The 19,599-nt window shown below is 43.8% G+C and overlaps 2 protein-coding genes across 2 annotated transcripts; both read right to left on the bottom strand.

The window, feature by feature from the left end:
- Window positions 1-9,648: 9,648 nt before the first annotated feature.
- On the bottom strand, window positions 9,649-17,139 carry LOC135577063 (protein NYNRIN-like). The gene has a single exon (XM_065044718.1). It carries the CDS (start codon window positions 12,871-12,873, stop codon window positions 9,649-9,651), a length of 3,225 nt encoding a protein of 1,074 aa, XP_064900790.1. The 5' UTR covers window positions 12,874-17,139.
- LOC135577208 (cyclin-dependent kinase inhibitor 1B-like) lies at window positions 16,193-16,672 on the bottom strand. Its single transcript, XM_065045104.1, has one exon. The coding sequence runs from the start codon at window positions 16,670-16,672 to the stop codon at window positions 16,193-16,195; it is 480 nt and encodes a 159-aa protein (XP_064901176.1).
- Window positions 17,140-19,599: the final 2,460 nt, after the last annotated feature.

The raw sequence follows: 19,599 nt of genomic DNA, 5'->3' as shown, positions 1-19,599 counted from the left end.
TATATATATATATAGTAGTAGTGATTAATTAGATTGTATTGATAGATTGTACTGATAGATTGTATTGATAAGGTTTAAGTATACCGTGAATCGCATATTATAAGGGGTGGAATGTCCTGGTTTTGTTAAAAAACAAGTTTCTCTTTCAGTGAATTTGCCTGTCAGCTAAAGCCTTCATATTAGCTGCATTTTCCTGGAGAACCAGATACATGTTTTGGTAAACATAGCAATGGAATGCAAACTTATTGATAAGCATGGATGGACATCTCGCGAGAGGGGCAACGAGAAACCGGTGACCAAGAAACTGACCAACTGTGTATAACATTCCATTCACGTGAATACTTCATATAAAAGTGAGAGATCACGAGGATCTCATCCCTTTACTTCTTTTCCTTTTGCTTATGGCTGACATTAGGAGAGGACCTTGCTAGTTGTCCCTGCAAACTGAGGCCTAGTGAGAGACTGAATCCAGCTCCGGTTGGCTGCAGAATCCAATCCAGAATTTCAGGTGCCAGCTCTGCAGTTGCTGGGACTTTCAAGATTTTGGTTTTGTATATTTTGTATTATTTTCTCTATTCTTATTAGTAGCATTAGTAAAACATTTTTAATTTTTCCAAGGCTCTTCTCTCTGTCCTTCTTTTCCTCCCAATTGCTTGTCCTTAGTGGGAAAGGGGAGAGGGAGGGGCAAACGGGGGAAGAGGGGGGAGAGGGAGTTAACAATACATCCGCCAGGGTTTTATTGTCACCCCGCAATCAAAACCCTCCACAACCCTCAAGTCCTTCTTCATAGAGCTGCTATCAATCCTTTAATCCCCCAGCCAGTATTGATACCAAGGATTGCCTGTTCAAGTCCACTGTCGCGGTTGAGACGGACAAACGACATGGACCAAGTTCTTCCAGGATTAAAGTAGTAGATGCCATTTATTGCTACAAGTGCATTTTTATACAATTCTACCAGTTCATGTGTCTTTTCACTATTGGTTACAAGTTACAGCACTAACATCTCATTGGTTAATTTTTCTGTCATCCATGTTATTCTTCTAGCCCCTTCTCTCTCACGGGTACAACTCCATATCTCCGGATACTCCTTTACTCCCATCCTTCTCAAGGGTAAATCTTAATATCTTCAAGGCTGATCTCTACTCCCATATTTTCTGTCAAGGATTCCACAGACCCGCTGCAGTTTCCCACAATTCCCCCTTTTTGTATTTGTGCTAAAAATGCTGCCCTCATTGTCCGCTGCAGGGCCCTTTGCAGCAGAGAAATCATGCATGGCAACATTAGTAACACAACCACAACAATCATCAAAACGATCAGTCCTGTTTTCACTACTGATAAGAACCACCCTGAAAGCCCCCAACTGCTAAACAGTTTATTTAACCAATCCCATCCATCATCAACTTGTAACTTTTGTAACCCCTCTTTCAACAATTGTATGCTTTTATGAATTGACTCAGAATGATCTGACAAGTTCATACAGCACATACCATCAAAATCTTCACACCCGTACCCTTGAGCTAATAACAAAAAGTCTATTGCAGCTCTATTCTGCAGTGTAGCATGTCTTACAGAATCTACATCTAACAAAAGTCCACTTAAAGCCTTAGAAGTTCTGTTAGTTTGCTTAGGTAGCCAACATCCTAATTTTTCTAAAGTATTTAGAGCTTTAGCTGTGCCAACACCAGGTACAAGAGATCCTAAAACCCTTAATCCTGAACCCCAAGAATCTACTCTGTAATCACATTTTGACTTATATGCATGCAAAAAACGTTTTTCCCGTGTCGCTTTTCTGTGATCTGCTATCATGGATACATTTGGCATCAAGAGAGTTAATCGTCCCAAACTACATGGTCCTCCAACAGCATTAGAAGGAATTCCTGGCCAGGCTCTATCTCCGCAGATCAAGAATACACCATACGGGAGTTTTCAGGGTCGCTGTCCCACATTGTTAACAACACCCCTTGGATTCTTCTGCGAGGCATTGCACCAACGAGTTTCATTTCTGTAGTCATGAAGGGTAGCATTAACATTTTGCAGTCTTATCCATTCATGCTTTAGCATATTGTCCTGACACTTTTCACAAACCAGCTGGATACAAGCATCCATGGGCACAGATCCCAGCAATTCCAGTTCCTGTGGTTCAATGTCTATTTCCAGGAGACAGTTAATCCAAAGTGCCATGTTAGTATTATTACAGTTTGTTGCAATGCCTCTGCACAGACCACTGTTTTGAAACAGTTGTGTGATGCTGCTGTAGTCATCAAGGGGGATGCCAACCAAGCATGTGTGGAACGGGTTTTCCGGAGATGCCATAGCTAGGCATATGGAGTCCTGGCCAGTCATGTTGGCTAAAGTAATCCACATGTTAGTTTTTGTCTGTGCAGGCATCCAAGATGAAACAGCTGCAGCAATCATCATTAGGAAGGCAACACAGGTTTCACATTTCGCGCAGGCAACCGTTGTGGTCCTTGATCTGCAGAGACACAAGCATAGCCTCTCCCCCAGGTTAATAATTCATGTGGACCTGTCCATTGTCCTGTGCGCAAATCCCGCACCAACACTTTTGCCCCTGGACCCACCCTTTCTTGAGCCACTAAAGAGGAAAAGTGACGTAGAATGGGCGGCATCTGGGCATCATCAGAAACCTGCAAAAAGATTAAAACATATGTGACTTTAGCCAAGCGTGCATCAGGTGGTTCACCCAACATTCCCCCTTTTTGTTTTAAAAGAAAACGCTTGAGTGTTCCATGAGCACGTTCCACAATACCTTGCCCTGTGGGAGAATGAGGAATACCTGTAACATGAGATACTCCCCAGAGCTGTAGAAATGAAGCAACTTTTCGGGATACATATGCTGAGCCATTGTCTGTTTTCACTTGTTGCGGAACGCCCAAGAAGGAAAATGCATGCTGCCAATGACGTATTGCATCTCGTGCAGATTCTGCAGTATGAGCAGTGGCAACGATAGCAGAGGAAAAGGTGTCTATAGAGACATGAACATACTTCAAGCACCCAAATTCAGGTACATGTGTAACATCAGTTTGCCAAATTTGCAAGGCTCGAAGGCCACGGGGATTGGTACCGTAATAAGTAGGAATATGCTGACCTTGACAATCAGGGCACGCGGCAACAATAGCACGTGCCTCAGAATTTGAAATGACAAAGTGTCGTCTCAAGGCACGATAGCCTTGATGATAGAAATGATGTGACGCTATTGCCTGTTGTTTAACATCAGGAACAGGTCCTAAAGTCACTGCTGAAACTAGAGAATCTGCTTTTGCATTTCCTTCTGTTATGAAACCTGGTAACGTAGTATGACTTTTAACATGCATGACATAATATTCATGATGACGCTTCTGAATTTCAAGCCATAACAGTTTTAAAATACCAAATAACTTTTCATTAGACACATGTCCCAATACAGCTTTATCCAACCGTTGTACAAGCCCAGCCACATAAGCAGAGTCTGTCACAATATTCACAGGGCCAGGAAAGGCCTGAAACGCCATGGTCATTGCTCTAAGTTCGACCACTTGTGGTGATCCTTCCTGATATTCTACTTGATGTCGCCACTGTGGCCCATCCTTCCAAACAATGGCTGCCTTGCCCGTCCTTCCTGATCCATCTGTAAATACTGTAGGTCCATTTACTGGGCTTGATTGATTCAATTGCTTCTGACCAAATCTTACCTGACTGCCTAATTTAATCACTGGATGTGGGGGCAAATGATAACTGATTTGACCCGTATAATTCATCATAGCTGCTTGTAGTGCAGAACTATTAGCCATACACCACTCAAAATAATCACTTTGCACAGGAAGCATGATCGTTTCTGGATCTCTTGCCATTAATTCCATGCAACGTAATCTGATTTTAATAATTACCTGAGCCACCAGTTCAAAAAGACCTGGGGCTGTCTTTTTTGACTTGGCTGGCAAAAAGACACACTCTAAAATATGTAGAGGATCTCCCCACTTCTCATGCCATTGTGCGATCATAGCAAAAGGAATGCATTGATCAATCAAAACAATTGCTTGTACAGACACTGTCAAATCAGTTCTCCATACGTGCTTACTACTGATTGCTTGTTCAATTTTCGCAATTACCTGCTGTGCTTCTGTTGTCAAAGTGCGAGGGGCAGAAATATTAGTGTCTCCTCGCAAGAGATCAAACAATGGCTGCAATTGAGAAGAGGGGATTCCTACATAAGGCCTTACCCAATTGATCATTCCTGCCAATTTTTGCACATCATTCAGTGTTTTGATTTTTACTTGCAGTTTTATAGGTTGTGGTATCACTGTCTGATCCAAAATTTTCATGCCCAAATAAAGCCATGGCTGTTGTCATTGCACCTTCTCAGGTGCAATAACCAGCCCATACTGATTTAATGACTCACGTGCCTTATTTTCCATTTCACTCAATTCTTGTGGCGTTGCTGTGGCCAACAAAATGTCATCCATATAATGATAGCAATACCCTGATGGAAACAAAGCACGTACTGGACTCAGAGCTTTTGCCACATACCATTGACATATGGAAGGTGAATTTTTCATCCCTTGTGGCAGCACTTTCCAATGATACCTTTTCGCTGGCTCTCCATTATTTACAGATGGAACAGTAAAGGCAAACTTTTCCATGTCTTGTTCTGCTAAAGGAATAGTAAAGAAACAGTCCTTCAAATCTATTACAACAATTTCCCATTGCATTGGAATCATTGTAGGAGAAGGTAAACCTGGTTGCAAAGCTCCCATAGTTGCCATAACCTCATTAACCTTTCGTAGGTCATGTAATAATCTCCATTTTCCAGACTTCTTTTTGATAACAAACACAGGAGTATTCCAAGGGCTATGTGAGACCTCTATGTGTCCCGCAGCTAGCTGCTCCATCACAAGAGATTGCAGGGCTGTAAGTTTTTCCTGAGCAAGGGGCCACTGATTGACCCATACTGGTCTTTCAGTTAACCATCTTAGTGCTAAAGTGGGCCGAGAAACACCCTGCATCACAGTGACCCCTGCTAAAAATCCGTAGTTATCCGTACTCCCCACTGCCCTAGGCAATCCCTCCCCCATAAGTTCAGTGGGGCTGGGGCCACATAAGGTCTCACTGTAGCCCTTTGGTTTTCAGGATTAGCAATCACTATTGGTTTAGCTGACATCAAACTGTTTGCGACTCCACCCAGTCCCATCACACCCACAGTATTTGAAACCAAGGGCCAAGAAGGAGGCCAGTCCTGTTGTGAAATTATAGTGACATCTGCTCCTGTATCAAGCAGTCCAGTAAGGGTCACTTGGCTGGGAACAAAAGCATTCATTATGAGTGTACAAACCATTTGTGGCCTTTTCTCTAACACTGTTTGAGACCAAAAAATAAGTGGCTTTCCAGTTGAACCAGGTCCATTGTCCCCACGAAGAACTTGCTCAGTCCTAGGAACAGAACTCAAAAAGGGCACAAGTTGAGCTAAAAGTGTTCCTTTTTGTATTGTCACAGGTGGTGTCGCTGTGGAAACCAAGGCACAAATTTGTCCTGTATAGTCCGCATCAATAACCCCCACGTGTACCATTAATCCTCGCAGGGTACTACTTGATCGTCCTATTAACAAAGCACTCAGTCCCCTGCCAATTGGCCCCCAATCATCCAGGGGCACTTTATGCACCTCTTGAGTTGTTGTAGTTACTGTGTGGGCGGTGGATACATCCATCCCGGCTGCTCCGCTGGTTTTTCCTGATAGTGTGTCGCAGAAGACTGCATGTGCATTGACCCCAGAAACGGATTGCCAGGGTTGCAAAGCGTTGTTGAAGGAGGCATTTGTGTCTGCACGCGCCCCTTCACGCTCTTCTTGTTGTTTCCCTGTGGCAGTAGCTGTCCGTTAGAATGATACCTAGTGTGGGTTATTTAGGCTTATAGGATATTAGCAAAAATATATATCTGTAGTCAATATGCTAGTTTTAGTTACTGGGCTTGCTGTGTCAGCATTACTGGGGGCTGTGGAAAGTTACAACATGTGGATGTAAGAACAAAGAACAGGAACTGGTGGTCGAGCAAAAGGATCTTGTTACAGTGAGGAATGCAGAGCCTTCCCAGCACGTAGGGCACGTAGCCACAAGGAACTAAGATAAGATATGCATGCTTTCTTACTAACCTATCATGAGTTCAGCTTTTGTAATATGTATGAACTAATTAGTTGGTATGCCAATCAGCATAATACACGATAGTAGTTGTTATGCATGTAACAGTATAAAAGGATTGTGTGAAGAACAATAAAGTGGACACTTTGCTTGCATCAAGTTGCGTCCCCGTCTCTCCATCGTGGCAAATGGTGACCCCCGACGTGATCTTTGGTGAAGACTCCGCCGGAGGCCGATAATCACCTATCTGGTGGCGTGCTGCGAGTCCCGCAGAACTGAGGACGCTGCTAAAAGGAGCAGGAAAAGCCGGCTACTGAAGTAATCACCCCCGTCTGGAACGAGAGGTGAGCTGCGGGAAACTTAACATGGGAAATCAGGCGAGTTCCCCTGAAAGAGACGTTTATGAGCTAATGAAAGCTTTACTTAAGAAGCATGGGGGAAAAACCCTTTCGGGTCAGGACCTCAAGCTGATCCTTAAATGGGTCCAGGTTAAGATCCCTACAGTTACTGCTTCTTCGATTTTTACCCGGGAACTTTGGGACGATGTGGGGGTGAAATTATGGGATGCAGCTACCTCTGGAGATGAGGAAGCGCAACATATGCTCCCACGCTGGAGAAAAATTTTTGAGACTGTGAAAGCGCAAGAGCAGAGCCAACGAGGTTCAGAAGGGGAGACAAAGCCCTCTGCACCATCATTACCGTCATCACCCCCCTTGGCCTGTGCAGCGGGGTATCCCCCGGAGGATGATCCCTTTGATCCCGGACCTGTTGATCCCGAAAAAGAACCCGATCTTTTCCCTCCTGATCCTCATAATGCCTGGGGAGAGATCAAACGCCAAGCATTAAAGGAGGGGGAGCTAGAGATAGCAAGAACTATAGTAGCGCCTGTTATATATCAAGGAAGGGGGGGGGCGGCTCGATGGGAAGCATTGTCCTTTTCAGTGATTAAGGAGTTGCGTCGTACGGTTACTGAGCACGGGTTGTCTTCTCCTTATTTTGCAAGCCTTTTATCTTCTGTATTCGATACATATGTCATGACCCCACATGATTTAAAATCTCTCGCGCGATTGTTATTAACCCCAACGCAATATACAATGTGGGAATCTCAATGGAGGGCGGGGCTACAAGCAATTTTGTTGGGGTATGCAGGACACGCGAATGCTGCCCTAGCTGCCTTGACCTTAGAACATCTCACTGGGACTGGGCAACATGCAGACCCGGCTGGCCAGGCAAGGGATATCCCCCGAGAAGCCTTAGAAGCAGTCCGGGAAGAAGCGAAAAAGGCCCTATTGAAAGTTCCTGATTCTCAAAAGCCTCAGAAAGCGTTTACTAATGTTAGCATTCAAGACACATAACCACAGGTGCAGTTATATGCGGTGCTTTATTTCAGCGCTGGGAAACCAGGGGTTCGCACCCAAAGCTGGCTTCAGCCACTGATTCAGACTACACCATATTTATACAATTTGATCACATACATATGCATTACAATTCCTGACAACCATTAGCATATCCCACACCTATTCTAACACAAATTGTCTATCTAAGCAATGCTAAGTAACATTCGCATGTTTATCAGTTATTTCTAAGTTACCTGTTTTTACCTGTTTTAAAGAATATATCATAAATCTATATCAATCTTAAGAATAGGGTATGGTTTAAGTTACCTGTTCTAAAGAATATGTCATAAATCTATGTCAATTTCAAGAATAGGGTATAATTATATAAAATCATGCTTGAATGCACATTCTGAACCTGGATACAGTATCAAAGCTAAGAATCTTGGATACGGTCTACAGGATCAAAACACAGCCCACAAAATTCAATTCAACTATAACATTTCCCCCCTTTGAAAATGCTTTTCTATCCCTAGACAATGCATTTTCACTACATTATATTTTCCTTATAAGCTGGAGGGTTGTCAAAAGTAGATCTGCTAAGGACAGTAAAGATGCGGTCGTTCCTTGCCTTTGATTGACTTATTTGATGCTTAATACAAGCATAGAGCAAAAAGAAAAGAGCAGCTATAATGGCAAGCAAAAATAAACTCTCCAATAACGAATGTACCCATCCTCCCAGGTTCAGGTTCAATTTGCCTAGCAAGGCCCCAACCCAGCTCTGCTCTACATCTTGTTTTTCCGCTTGCAGTTCTTTTTCTGTTTGGGTTAATTGGGAAATATCTTTTTCCACTTCAGAGGTTACGTTTGGGATATGAATGCAGCAATGATCAACCCTATCTTTTAAATATCCACAAACCCCATTTTCTTTTAGCAACATTATGTCAAGTGCCATTCTGTTCTGCAAAGTCATTTTGGTCGTAGCTTGCAATTGTATATTGAATTCTCGAAAACCCTTTTTGGTTACCCTTGCCAATCGATCCATCTGTCCAATTAATCTGTCAATCATTTCTCTGTTTCTATAGGCTGCGATTGGTGCAAAGAAAGATTCTAATGCCCAGCCGAATTTAACACTACCTGATGGCTCGTGCCACACATCATCTTCATCTATCTCTCGCTTGTGCCTAACTTGTAGGAGTTCCTGCCTGTTCTTCAGGGGTGACCTCTTCCAAATGGGACATAGGGTCGGTAACCCCAAAGTAGCCTCCCTTACAGGTCCTGCTATCGGCAAATGTGTTGTCCAAGTTCCATCACTTAAGGCCCAAACCAAATGTCCCACACTACCTATAGTTCCTCTACAATCTATCTTATCTCCTTCAATGCCTATTTTGACTGCTTCCTTTGGATCCAATTGTTTCTGGCAAATGCAACCTGCGATTACTGCAACTTTAATGATGGACAGAGGTATTTCTTTCACATCTGTCTGGCAGGTCATTACTTGAGAGCAATTCCACCATGGTACTGTTACCCCTCTTGTTACATTGGTCCATCGTATACACCATGGAAATGCTTCACTATATTGATATTGCTGTACTATACTCAACGTCCACATGTTGTCCCATGATTCAGTTATGTTCTGATTATCCTGATCTTTACATTCCCAATAGGCTCGCTCAACCTTTTCATATACTGTTTTGGTGGTCCACTTTTCATACGTGCAATACCCAATATTATGAAATCGTCCTATCTTTACAAATGTTGCTCCTGGCAACTTCAAGCAGTCACCTCTCTTTATCATGGCATTCTTAACAAGCTCTTTTGTCTGCTGTTCGATTGGTACTTGCTCTATTTTAGTATGGGACTCACACACTATCTTACCAGTCTTATTTACTTCTGGTAAGGTCGTAGATATTATTCCCCACTGTACTGGGTCTTCGGCTGATTTCGGGATGGGAAGACAAGCAGTGATGCTACTGACATTTTGGGTTTGTGCAAAATCTCGAATTAGTCCTATCATCAGATTCTCTGCCTGATTCTGTACACTCTGTACTACTTGTGGCATTTGAGTATCGTCACTATCTCCTACAGCCCTTCGTGTTTTACATAATTGTTCTCCAGTGACTTTGCAAATCAGTGTGGCATACAGTCTGGGTACATAAACTACTACAAAAACAAAACGGTAACAAGAGTTAGACATCCTGCTTTGTGATTTTAAGTGTGGTTGGACCCACTAATCGTGATTGCCACAGTTTTGGGACTTTCTTCACTCGGGTGTAATGTATCCAGGAGTCTATTTCAGCAACCTTGATTGCGGTAAATGTAGTTAAAAGTACTTGATAAGGTCCGTCCCAACGTTCTTTTAAAGGATCTTCTCTCCAAGTCTTTATATACACTGTGTCTCCAGGTTCTATATCATGTACCGGATTCTCAAGTGCTAGTGGGCGATTCCACACTAGTACAGATCTGAGTCGATTCAATGTCCTGCCGAGAGACAACACATAATTGTACACATCCTGATTACCTTTTACATGTACACTTGGATTCGGATCAGGTGCTTCATATGGTCTGCCATACAGAATTTCGTATGGACTTACGGACATTCCACTCCTAGGTTTAATCCTAATTCGCAATAACGCTATTGGTAAGGCCTGGGGCCACTGAATTTTTGCTTCCTGGCAAATTTTGCTAAGTTGTCGTTTTAACGTCTGATTCATTTTCTCCACCTGGCCACTAGACTGGGGTCTCCATGGGGTATGTAATTCCCATTTAATTCCCAAACATCTACTGACTTCCTTTACCACTTGAGCAATAAAATGCGGTCCCCTATCAGATGATATTCCCAATGGTACTCCAAATCTAGGAATTATTTCCTTCAGTAACCATTTTACAGTTTCTTGTGCCTGGTTGGTGCGACAAGGGAAGGCTTCTGGCCATCCTGAAAAGGTGCATACCCCAACTAGCAGATATCTAAATCCTCGAGTTTTGGGGAGTTCCACATAATCTATCTGCCAACAATCCCCTGGTTGTACACCTGTCCTAATTTTTCCCATATCTACTTTTCTTCGAACTAAAGGATTATTTCTCAAGCAAATTTCACACTTAGCTGTGATAGATTTTGCCATTGTTAACATCTGGACCGAGATAATTTGTTTTCTTAGATAAGTTACCAATGCTTCTGCACCCCAATGACACTTCTGGTGCTCCGCCTGAAGTATCCCTCTCATAATTGTGATCGGGACCACAATTTGTCCGTTGGTGGTTACATACCATCCAGAATTGTCCTTGACGGCTTTTACTAGTCTTGCCAATTTCTCATCTTCTGTAGAATATTCAGGTGCCTCTGAAGGTGTAGGTAATAAATCAATTGCTCTTACCTTTTGGGAGACAAGACCCACCATCATCCAGACTCGTCGTGCCACTGATCGGGCTGTTTGATCAGCAAGTCGGTTTCCTTCAATAATTGTTGATGTCCCACTCTGATGAGCTTTACAGTGCATGATGGCAACCAGTGATGGCTTTTGAACAGCATTAATCAAGTTCAATATTTCTTTTTGGTACTTGATGTTTGTTCCTTGGGAGGAGAGTAGTCCACGCTCTTTCCAAAGAGCTCCATGTACATGAACAACCCCGAATGCATATTTTGAGTCAGTCCAAATATTGACCCTTTTGTCCTCACTGAGCTCCAATACCCTAGTTAGGGCTATCAACTCAGCTTTCTGTGCTGATGTGTTTGGTGGTAGGGATTTAGCTTCAATTACTGTTTTGGCAGTAGTAATCGCGTATCCTGCATACCGCACTCCTCTTTCCACAAAACTACTGCCGTCAGTAAAAAGCTCCCAATCCGTCTTCTCCAACGGGGTATCTTTCAGGTCAGGTCGACTTGCGTGGGTATATTCAATGACCTCCACACAATCATGTTCCAGATTTTCTTCTTCAGTCTCTGCGCTTAAAAACACAGCTGGATTCATTAGGTTAGTTGTTTTTAGGGTAATATCATCCTGCTCTGTTAAAATTGCCTGATATTTCATCATTCTACTTGGGGAAAGCCAATGGCCCCCCTTTTGTTCTAATACAGTAGTCACCATGTGGGATACAAACACTTCAATCTTTTTCCCCATAGTCAGTTTCCGGACTTCCTGAATTAATATCACGGTAGCAGCCACCGCCCGCAAGCACGCCGGCCATCCAGCACTTACCGGGTCAAGTTGTTTAGAGAAATAACCTACGGGCCTTTTCCAAGATCCCAGCCGTTGGGTTAATACCCCTAGAGCAAGTCTCTGTCGTTCATGTACAAATAACTGGAAGTCTTTACTCAGATCAGGTAGGCCCAAAGCAGGCGCTTGCATTAAAGCTTGTTTCAATTTCCGAAAAGCTTCTCGTTGTGGTCTTTCCCACACCAAGGTCTTATTTTTCTGTGCCTCGTATAAAGGTTTGGCAATAAGTCCATAGTCCATGATCCAGAGCCTGCACCATCCTGCCATTCCTAGAAAAGACCTTAATTCATGTAAGTTACGCGGTTCTGAGATCGCACAGATAGCATGTACACGGTTTATACCTAGTCTTCGCTGTCCTTGAGAAAGCTCGCATCCTAGATAGATCACAGTTGTGGATGCAATCTGAGCTTTATTTTTTGACACTTTATATCCATTCATTCCTAATTGATTCAATATTCCAATTGTTACCTGTATGCAAAGTTCTTGGGTCTCAGCAGCAATCAGAATATCATCCACATATTGCAGCAACAAATACCATTGTCGAGGAATTCTGATATAGCCTCTCGTAGTCCACTCCTCAAGTTCTTTGGCTAGTTGATTTCCGAAGATAGTTGGACTATTCTTAAATCCTTGTGGAAGGCGTGTCCAGGTTAATTGGGCTTTTCTCCCGTTGTGTGGGTTCTCCCATTCGAAAGCGAATAGCTTTTTGCTTTCCTGGTCAAGGGGTATGCAGAAGAAGGCATCTTTTAAATCAAGTACTGTAAACCATTTATATTTCTCTTTCACAGATGTTAACAAGGTATACGGATTTGCAACTACTGGATGTATGTCCTTAGTGATCTGGTTTATTGCTCGTAAGTCTTGGACTAGTCGATAGCTACCATCAGGTTTCTTTACTGGAAAAATTGGAGTATTATATTCTGATTCACATTCCTCTAGAATTCCATATTTCAAAAACTTCTCAATTAAAGATACTATTCCTAATCTGGCTTCCAATTTCAATGGGTACTGTCTTAATCGTACCGGTTCAGCACCTTCCTTCAGCGCTACTTTCACAGGTTTAGCTGCCTTTGACTTCCCAGGTATATCAGTTTCCCATACCGTGGGAATCACTGCATCCTCTATTGCCTGTGGTATTTTCACAATTGGATTTTCCTTTAATAGTAAAATTTGTCCTACCTTTGACTCTGGAACTTTCATTACCAAATTTCCATCCTCAAATGTTATCGTGGCATCTAATTTGGTCAGCAAATCTCGTCCTAAAAGAGAAACTGGACAATCTGGAACATATAAGAACTCGTGGGTTAGCTCCTTTTCTCCAAAACACAAATCCAAAGGTTGCAGGAATGGCCGTACTTCCTCCTTCCCTGTGGCACCAACAATTGTTGTAGCTCTGTGACCCACTGCCCCCTGTAAGGAATTTAATACAGAGTAAGTAGCCCCCGTATCTACTAAAAATCTTACATCCCGGTCTCCCACTTGTATTGTCACTAAGGGCTCCTTATTCTGGGTTTTCACTTCCGTGCCTTCATATAGTCAGCTGTTGTTACTGTATTCCCCTAACACCATAGTCTGTACCGCATTTCCCGTCGCATTGGACATCTGACCCACGGGGCTCCTAGCCGGGCATTCATTTTTCCAGTGTCCTTCTTGCTTACAATAAGCACATTGATTTATGCCAAGCCTCATGAGGGGTCTCAGGGGAGTTCCTTGGGCACTCCACGAACCACGTCCCCGACCACTTCCTCGACTATTTCCAGCTCCCCTACCCCGGACCCCTATTCCCCTGCCTTGTCCCTGGATCAAAGCCAACAAATTTTGCTGGTGGCGTCTCGATTGTTCTTTTTCTCTATTATTATAAACTTTCCAAGCTGTTTCCAACATTACGTCCAGATCCCTTAATTGTGCACCCTCTAATTTCTGCAGCTTCTTTCGAATATCATCTTGAGATTGCCCTAAGAAAATTAGAGCCAACTGAATTTTTGCTTGTTCCGTTTCTACGTCTAAATCCGTATATCTTTTGGCAGCTTCTTTTAATCTTTCTAAAAAGGCTGAGGGAGACTCATTCCTTTCCTGCCTTACATTATACAATTTTGACCAATTCATTTGCTTCGGCATAGCAGTTTGAACACCGATCAATAACCAATCTTGATACCTCCGGAGATGACATAACCCGCCTCCTGTATTATAATTCCATCGGGGATCCTCCTTTGGAAAATTCTCATCAACATTCCCCTCTACTCTCCCATTCCGGATATCTTCTTTCACCTTATCCCTTGCAGCCCGTATAACCATATCCTTTTCTGTAGAATCCATTAATGTATCTAGAATGACTTGTAAATCATCCCAATCAGGATTCTGCGTCTTAATTATCATCTTAATCACTTTTGCAACCTTATCTGGGTTTTCCCTATAAGGACCAGCTGACTGCTTCCAGATCACTAAATCCCCCGGCGAAAATGGAACTTTTACATAGACCGGTTCCCCCCCAACACCTACCGCCTGCCGCAGGGGTGCTATCACATTCGATAAACCTCCCCCCTTTTGTGCTTCCTTTTCCTTTTCTCTGTTTCTAGTTCGGTGAGATATTGGAGTTACGGTTATTCCTTTTACACCGGCTATAGCCCCCCTTTCATCACTTGATTCGTCATCACTATCGATGGGAAGGACAGGCGCGGAGGGTCTAATTGGTACCCCTTCCTCAGAAGGCGCAACATCAAAACACAGTAAATCCGTCTTTGAATCATTACCACTGCTGTTTTCTACAGCCAAACACGTCATGCATTTCTTTTCCGTTGTGCATCCCACGCACTTATTATTGCTGCTACCTTGCACCAACATTAACCCACAGCTCTCTCTCCAATCATGTTTTCGCTCGAGATAGAAGAAGAGATCAACGTATGGAACTTCATCCCATTTGCCCTCTCTCTGACAAAACCTCATTAATTCAGCAATAATTTCATGGTTCAAAGTGCCCTCCGGCGGCCACTGTACTTCATTTGGTAATTTATACTCAGGCCACCAATGAGTGCAATACTCAATTAACTTCTTTTTATGCATAGACTGTCCAAACCCAGCCTCTTTCCAATACTTCAATAAACAATTCAACGGCGACACTTTTGAATCAGACATATCAACACAGAAAGATAACACAGATAACTTCACTAGAACAACAGTAAACACGGATCAGATCACCGATTTCAACAGCAAGTACAGACTAAATCACAGGAACCACAGACCAGGTGCTGAGCAGCACAAATAACCAGACCAGGTGCGCACAAATAACCAGACCAGGTGCGTACAAATAACCAGACCAGGTGCCGAACCTGCGGCACAAATAACCAGACCAGATGCCGAACCTGCAGAGGTTTCCCTCTGTCTGACGGACGGCTGCCTAGGCAATACCACGGGAGCTCCCTGCCCAACCGAGCGTGGCTTTCGCCGCGTCTGACCGGCAGGCTACCAGATGCCTGACCAGCAGGCTACCAGACCAGAACCAGACCAAGTGGGTACCCAACAATCCAGATAAAGCACCTTCTTACCAGTCAGAGGTCCGTCGTGAGCAGCAGAGGGTCGGTCGTGTCCGATGCACTCCCCAAGAATACCTCGGTGCTAGCTGGAGCAGGATCAAGACGCGATCCGCCTCAGCAATGCTCGCGAGGTCCCATCTGGGTCGCCAAAAATGTTAGCATTCAAGACACATAACCACAGGTGCAGTTATATGCGGTGCTTTATTTCAGCGCTGGGAAACCAGGGGTTCGCACCCAAAGCTGGCTTCAGCCACTGATTCAGACTACACCATATTTATACAATTTGATCACATACATATGCATTACAATTCCTGACAACCATTAGCATATCCCACACCTATTCTAACACAAATTGTCTATCTAAGCAATGCTAAGTAACATTCGCATGTTTATCAGTTATTTCTAAGTTACCTGTTTTTACCTGTTTTAAAGAATATATCATAAATCTATATCAATCTTAAGAATAGGGTATGGTTTAAGTTACCTGTTCTAAAGAATATGTCATAAATCTATGTCAATTTCAAGAATAGGGTATAATTATATAAAATCATGCTTGAATGCACATTCTGAACCTGGATACAGTATCAAAGCTAAGAATCTTGGATACGGTCTACAGGATCAAAACACAGCCCACAAAATTCAATTCAACTATAACACTAATATCACCCAAGAGCCCCGAGAGCCATATATGCAATTTATAGACAGGTTGAAACAAGCCTTAGATCGGCAGATAGATAATACCGAGGCTCGAGATATCCTATTACTTAAATTAGCAGTGGAAAATGCCAACGCTGATTGCAAAAAACTTTTAACGCGAACCCGCGGCGCGTGCAGACACAAGTTCCGCGGCCAACCTCAACGCCCCTGCAAGCGCGGGGGGAGGAGCAGGGGACCGGAGGGTTTCCAGTCTCTCTCCCGCAACAGCAGGGAGCGCCGGCCTGGACCTGGCAGCTGCCCACACAGTAACGCTACTTGATTCCTCTGTTCACTTACTGCCTACCAAAATTGCAGGTCCTTTCCCCCCCCCGCCGCCTCCACTGACTGGCACTGGGGGAGTCTTCTGAAACCTCTTCTTCTGTTGTGTTGGCTCTTTTATTTTGAGGAGAGGAATCATCGGTGGCAGGTCTTTTCCTCTGCCCAGTGCACTGCTCTGCAAAGTCCGTCTGATTTTCAGAAACATCAGTCTTTTGATCTACACAGTGAGTGTCTTCTGAGATTCCCTGAGAGCCGACAAAAACCACGTTTTGGCAATTCCCGTTTACGTCCAAGCTCTGGCGGCTGGCGGACTTGCAGACAGCTTTCAGTAGCCTGGGGGGTCTGAAGTAGAAGTCAGGCGAGCTCCCCTTCTCCACGGCTTGCCACTCGTACCTGCCTTCCAGCGGCTTGTGATTCTGGAAATCGAAATTCCACTTCCTCTGGCATGCCTCCTCCATCTCCTGGCGGTGCTTCTTCAAGTCCCTGTTTATCATTGATACAGGTGCAGACGTTACCGTTATTTCTCAAGCAAAGTGGCCTTCTAGGTGGCCTTTAGCTGATATCTCTCAGACGTTAGCAGGAATTGGGGGGTGTGGAGCTAGCCGCCAAAGCGTAGAAATGATACAAGTTCAAAATTCAGAAGGACAAGTTGCCTCAGTCAAACCGTTTATCTTACCAGTACCTATGGTCTTGTGGGGGCGTGATGTATTGTCTCAGTGGGGGGTGTCTATCCAGACACATTTTTAGGCGGGGCCATTGAGGGGCGTGAAACCCCAAAGTTAACCTGGAAGACAGATACTCCTATTTGGATTGATCAATGGCCCCTGCCACTGGAAAAACTTCACGCCCTCCAAGAAATAGTTAACGAACAACTATCTATGGGACATATTGTACCCTCAACGAGTCCTTGGAACTCGCCTATTTTTGTTATTAAAAAACTGACTGGCAAGTGGCGCTTGCTCCATGACCTCAGAAAAATTAATGACGCTATGGAAGACATGGGGGCCCTGCAGCCTGGGCTTCCATCCCCTACCATGATCCCTCGAGATTGGCATTTAACTATCATAGACCTCAAAGATTGTTTTTTCAACATTCCATTGCATCCAGATGATGCCCCTAAATTTGCCTTTTCTGTACCAAGCGTCAACATGCAAGCTCCTTTGCAAAGATATCAGTGGGTTGTGCTACCGCAGGGAATGAAAAATAGCCCTACAATATGCCAATGGTATGTAGCAAACATACTTAGTCCTGTTAGAACTGCAGTACCTGCTGCATTGTTATATCATTATATGGATGACATTCTAGTGGCAGCACAGCACCATGAAGTCATGGAGGAAGCTGTAGCCCTTGTCGTGGCTGCTGTAAAATCAGCAGACCTCTGTATTGCACCGGAAAAAATTCAAAGAATGCCACCTTGGAAATACTTAGGATGGCGTATAAGGGCTCAGACTGTTACCCCGCAACCTTTACAAATACAGGCAAATGTAAAGAACTTACATGACGTACAAAAACTGCTGGGTACAATTAATTGGGTCAGACCATTGTTAGGAATCACTAGTGCAGACCTTCGTCCCCTATTCGAAATGCTTAAAGGAAGCTTGGACTTAAACGCTCCGCGAACTCTTAGTCCTGAAGCCATAGCTTCCTTGCATAAAGCTGCAACTGCAATTACCTCCAGACAAGCGCATCGATGGGAACCAGAATTGCCTTTTCAATTAATCATCCTTAATCCTGCTAGACAGCCTCATGCACTCATTTTCCAATGGGACTGCCAGAAAATGGACCCTTTACTGATCATTGAATGGATTTTTCTGCCTAACCAAGCCACAAAGACGATTTCTACCCAACATGAGATGTTTGCATCTTTAATCATCAGGGCCAGACAGCGATTACTTACCCTGGCAGGCACGGACTTCGCCCTCATATGTATGCCAGTAACAAGTGTTTACCTGCAATGGCTACAACAACAATCAGATGCACTAGGTATAGCCCTGACTGGCTATGCAGGCCAACTCACTTCTCATCCACCTTCTCACAAGCTGTTAAGCATTGATTTTCACCTTCTACCTATTCCAAAGCGGAGTGACCAGCCTTTACAAGCCCTCACTGTATTCACGGATGGGTCTGGCAAATCTCACAAATCTGTTATCCTTTGGTGGGATGACCATCGGGAACAGTGGAGCTCAGATGTTGAGACTGTACAGGGTTCTCCTCAAATAGTAGAATTGTCTGCAGTTGTTCGAGTGTTTCGAAAATGGTCTATTCCTCTCAATATAATCACTGATTCTGCTTATGTTGCAGGAATTGTTAGCCGAGCAGAAGCTTCTGTGCTACGGGATATTTCTCATGCGGCACTGTTCAATTTGTTACAAGAACTCATTTTCCTGTTAGATTCCCGTCTTCACCCTTATTTTATTATGCATGTTCGATCTCACACTTCTCTACCTGGTTTTATTGCAGAAGGGAACCGACAAGCGGATTTGCTTACGCTACCGGTGCAGGTGTTACCAGATCGATTAGCGCAAGCTCGACTCAGCCACTCCTTTTTTCATCAAAATGCTGCAGGCCTTAAGCGTCAATTTGACCTCACTATACAACAAGCCCATAATATCATTGCGGTGTGTCCTGATTGTCAAAGGCACTCTTTCCCTTCTATAGCAGAAGGAGTTAACCCCAGAGGGCTACAAAGCCTTCAACTCTGGCAAACAGATGTCACTCATTTTGCTGAATTTGGTCGTTTAAAGTTTGTTCATTGCTCTATTGATACATTTTCCGGAATGTTATTTGCCTCCTGTCATGTAGGAGAAAAAGCACGCGATGTGCAAAAACATCTGATGCGCGCCTTTGCTACTTTAGGGGTACCCTCTCAAATTAAAACTGACAATGGCCCTGCGTATGTATCTAAAACCTTAACGACCTTTTTTGCCTCTTGGGGTATATCACACGTCACAGGTATCCCTCATTCTCCTACGGGACAAGCTTTGATAGAACGATCTCACCAAACCTTAAAACGTCTGTTATTACAACAAAAAGGGGGAATAGGGGCTGCTACACCAGAGGAGCGAATACAGAAAGCCTTGTATGTTTTTAATTTTTTGAATTGTTCCCTGTTAGACAGCAATCCTCCAGTAGTTCGTCATTTTAGCACAAACACCCTTTTTGAACCCAAGATTAAGCCGCCAGTATTGATCCGGGACCCCGAAACAGGTAAAGTAATGGGACCCTATCCCCTTGTTACATGGGGAAGAGGCTATGCTTGTGTCTCCACAGAAAGAGGCCCCCGTTGGATCCCAGCCAAGAATGTGAGACCTTTTCGAGAAACATTGCAGCAGCCTCCTGAAGACATTCCTGGGCCTGATCCTGCGACTGATATAGAAGACCCTACCGATCAATAATTGAATGAATTCTGTTCCAGAGGTCA

This window comes from Columba livia, chromosome W, assembly GCF_036013475.1.
Source record: "Columba livia isolate bColLiv1 breed racing homer chromosome W, bColLiv1.pat.W.v2, whole genome shotgun sequence".
NCBI lineage: Eukaryota > Metazoa > Chordata > Aves > Columbiformes > Columbidae > Columba > Columba livia.
Note: the sequence above shows the minus strand (reverse complement) of the source record. Positions and strands in the feature narration are given on the sequence as shown.

Bases quoted from the DNA above. Each gene is read 5' to 3' on its own strand.
- LOC135577208 (XM_065045104.1), bottom strand. From the start codon at position 16,672: ATGATAAACAGGGACTTGAAGAAGCACCGCCAGGAGATGGAGGAGGCA.
- LOC135577063 (XM_065044718.1), bottom strand. From the start codon at position 12,873: ATGAAAGTTCCAGAGTCAAAGGTAGGACAAATTTTACTATTAAAGGAA.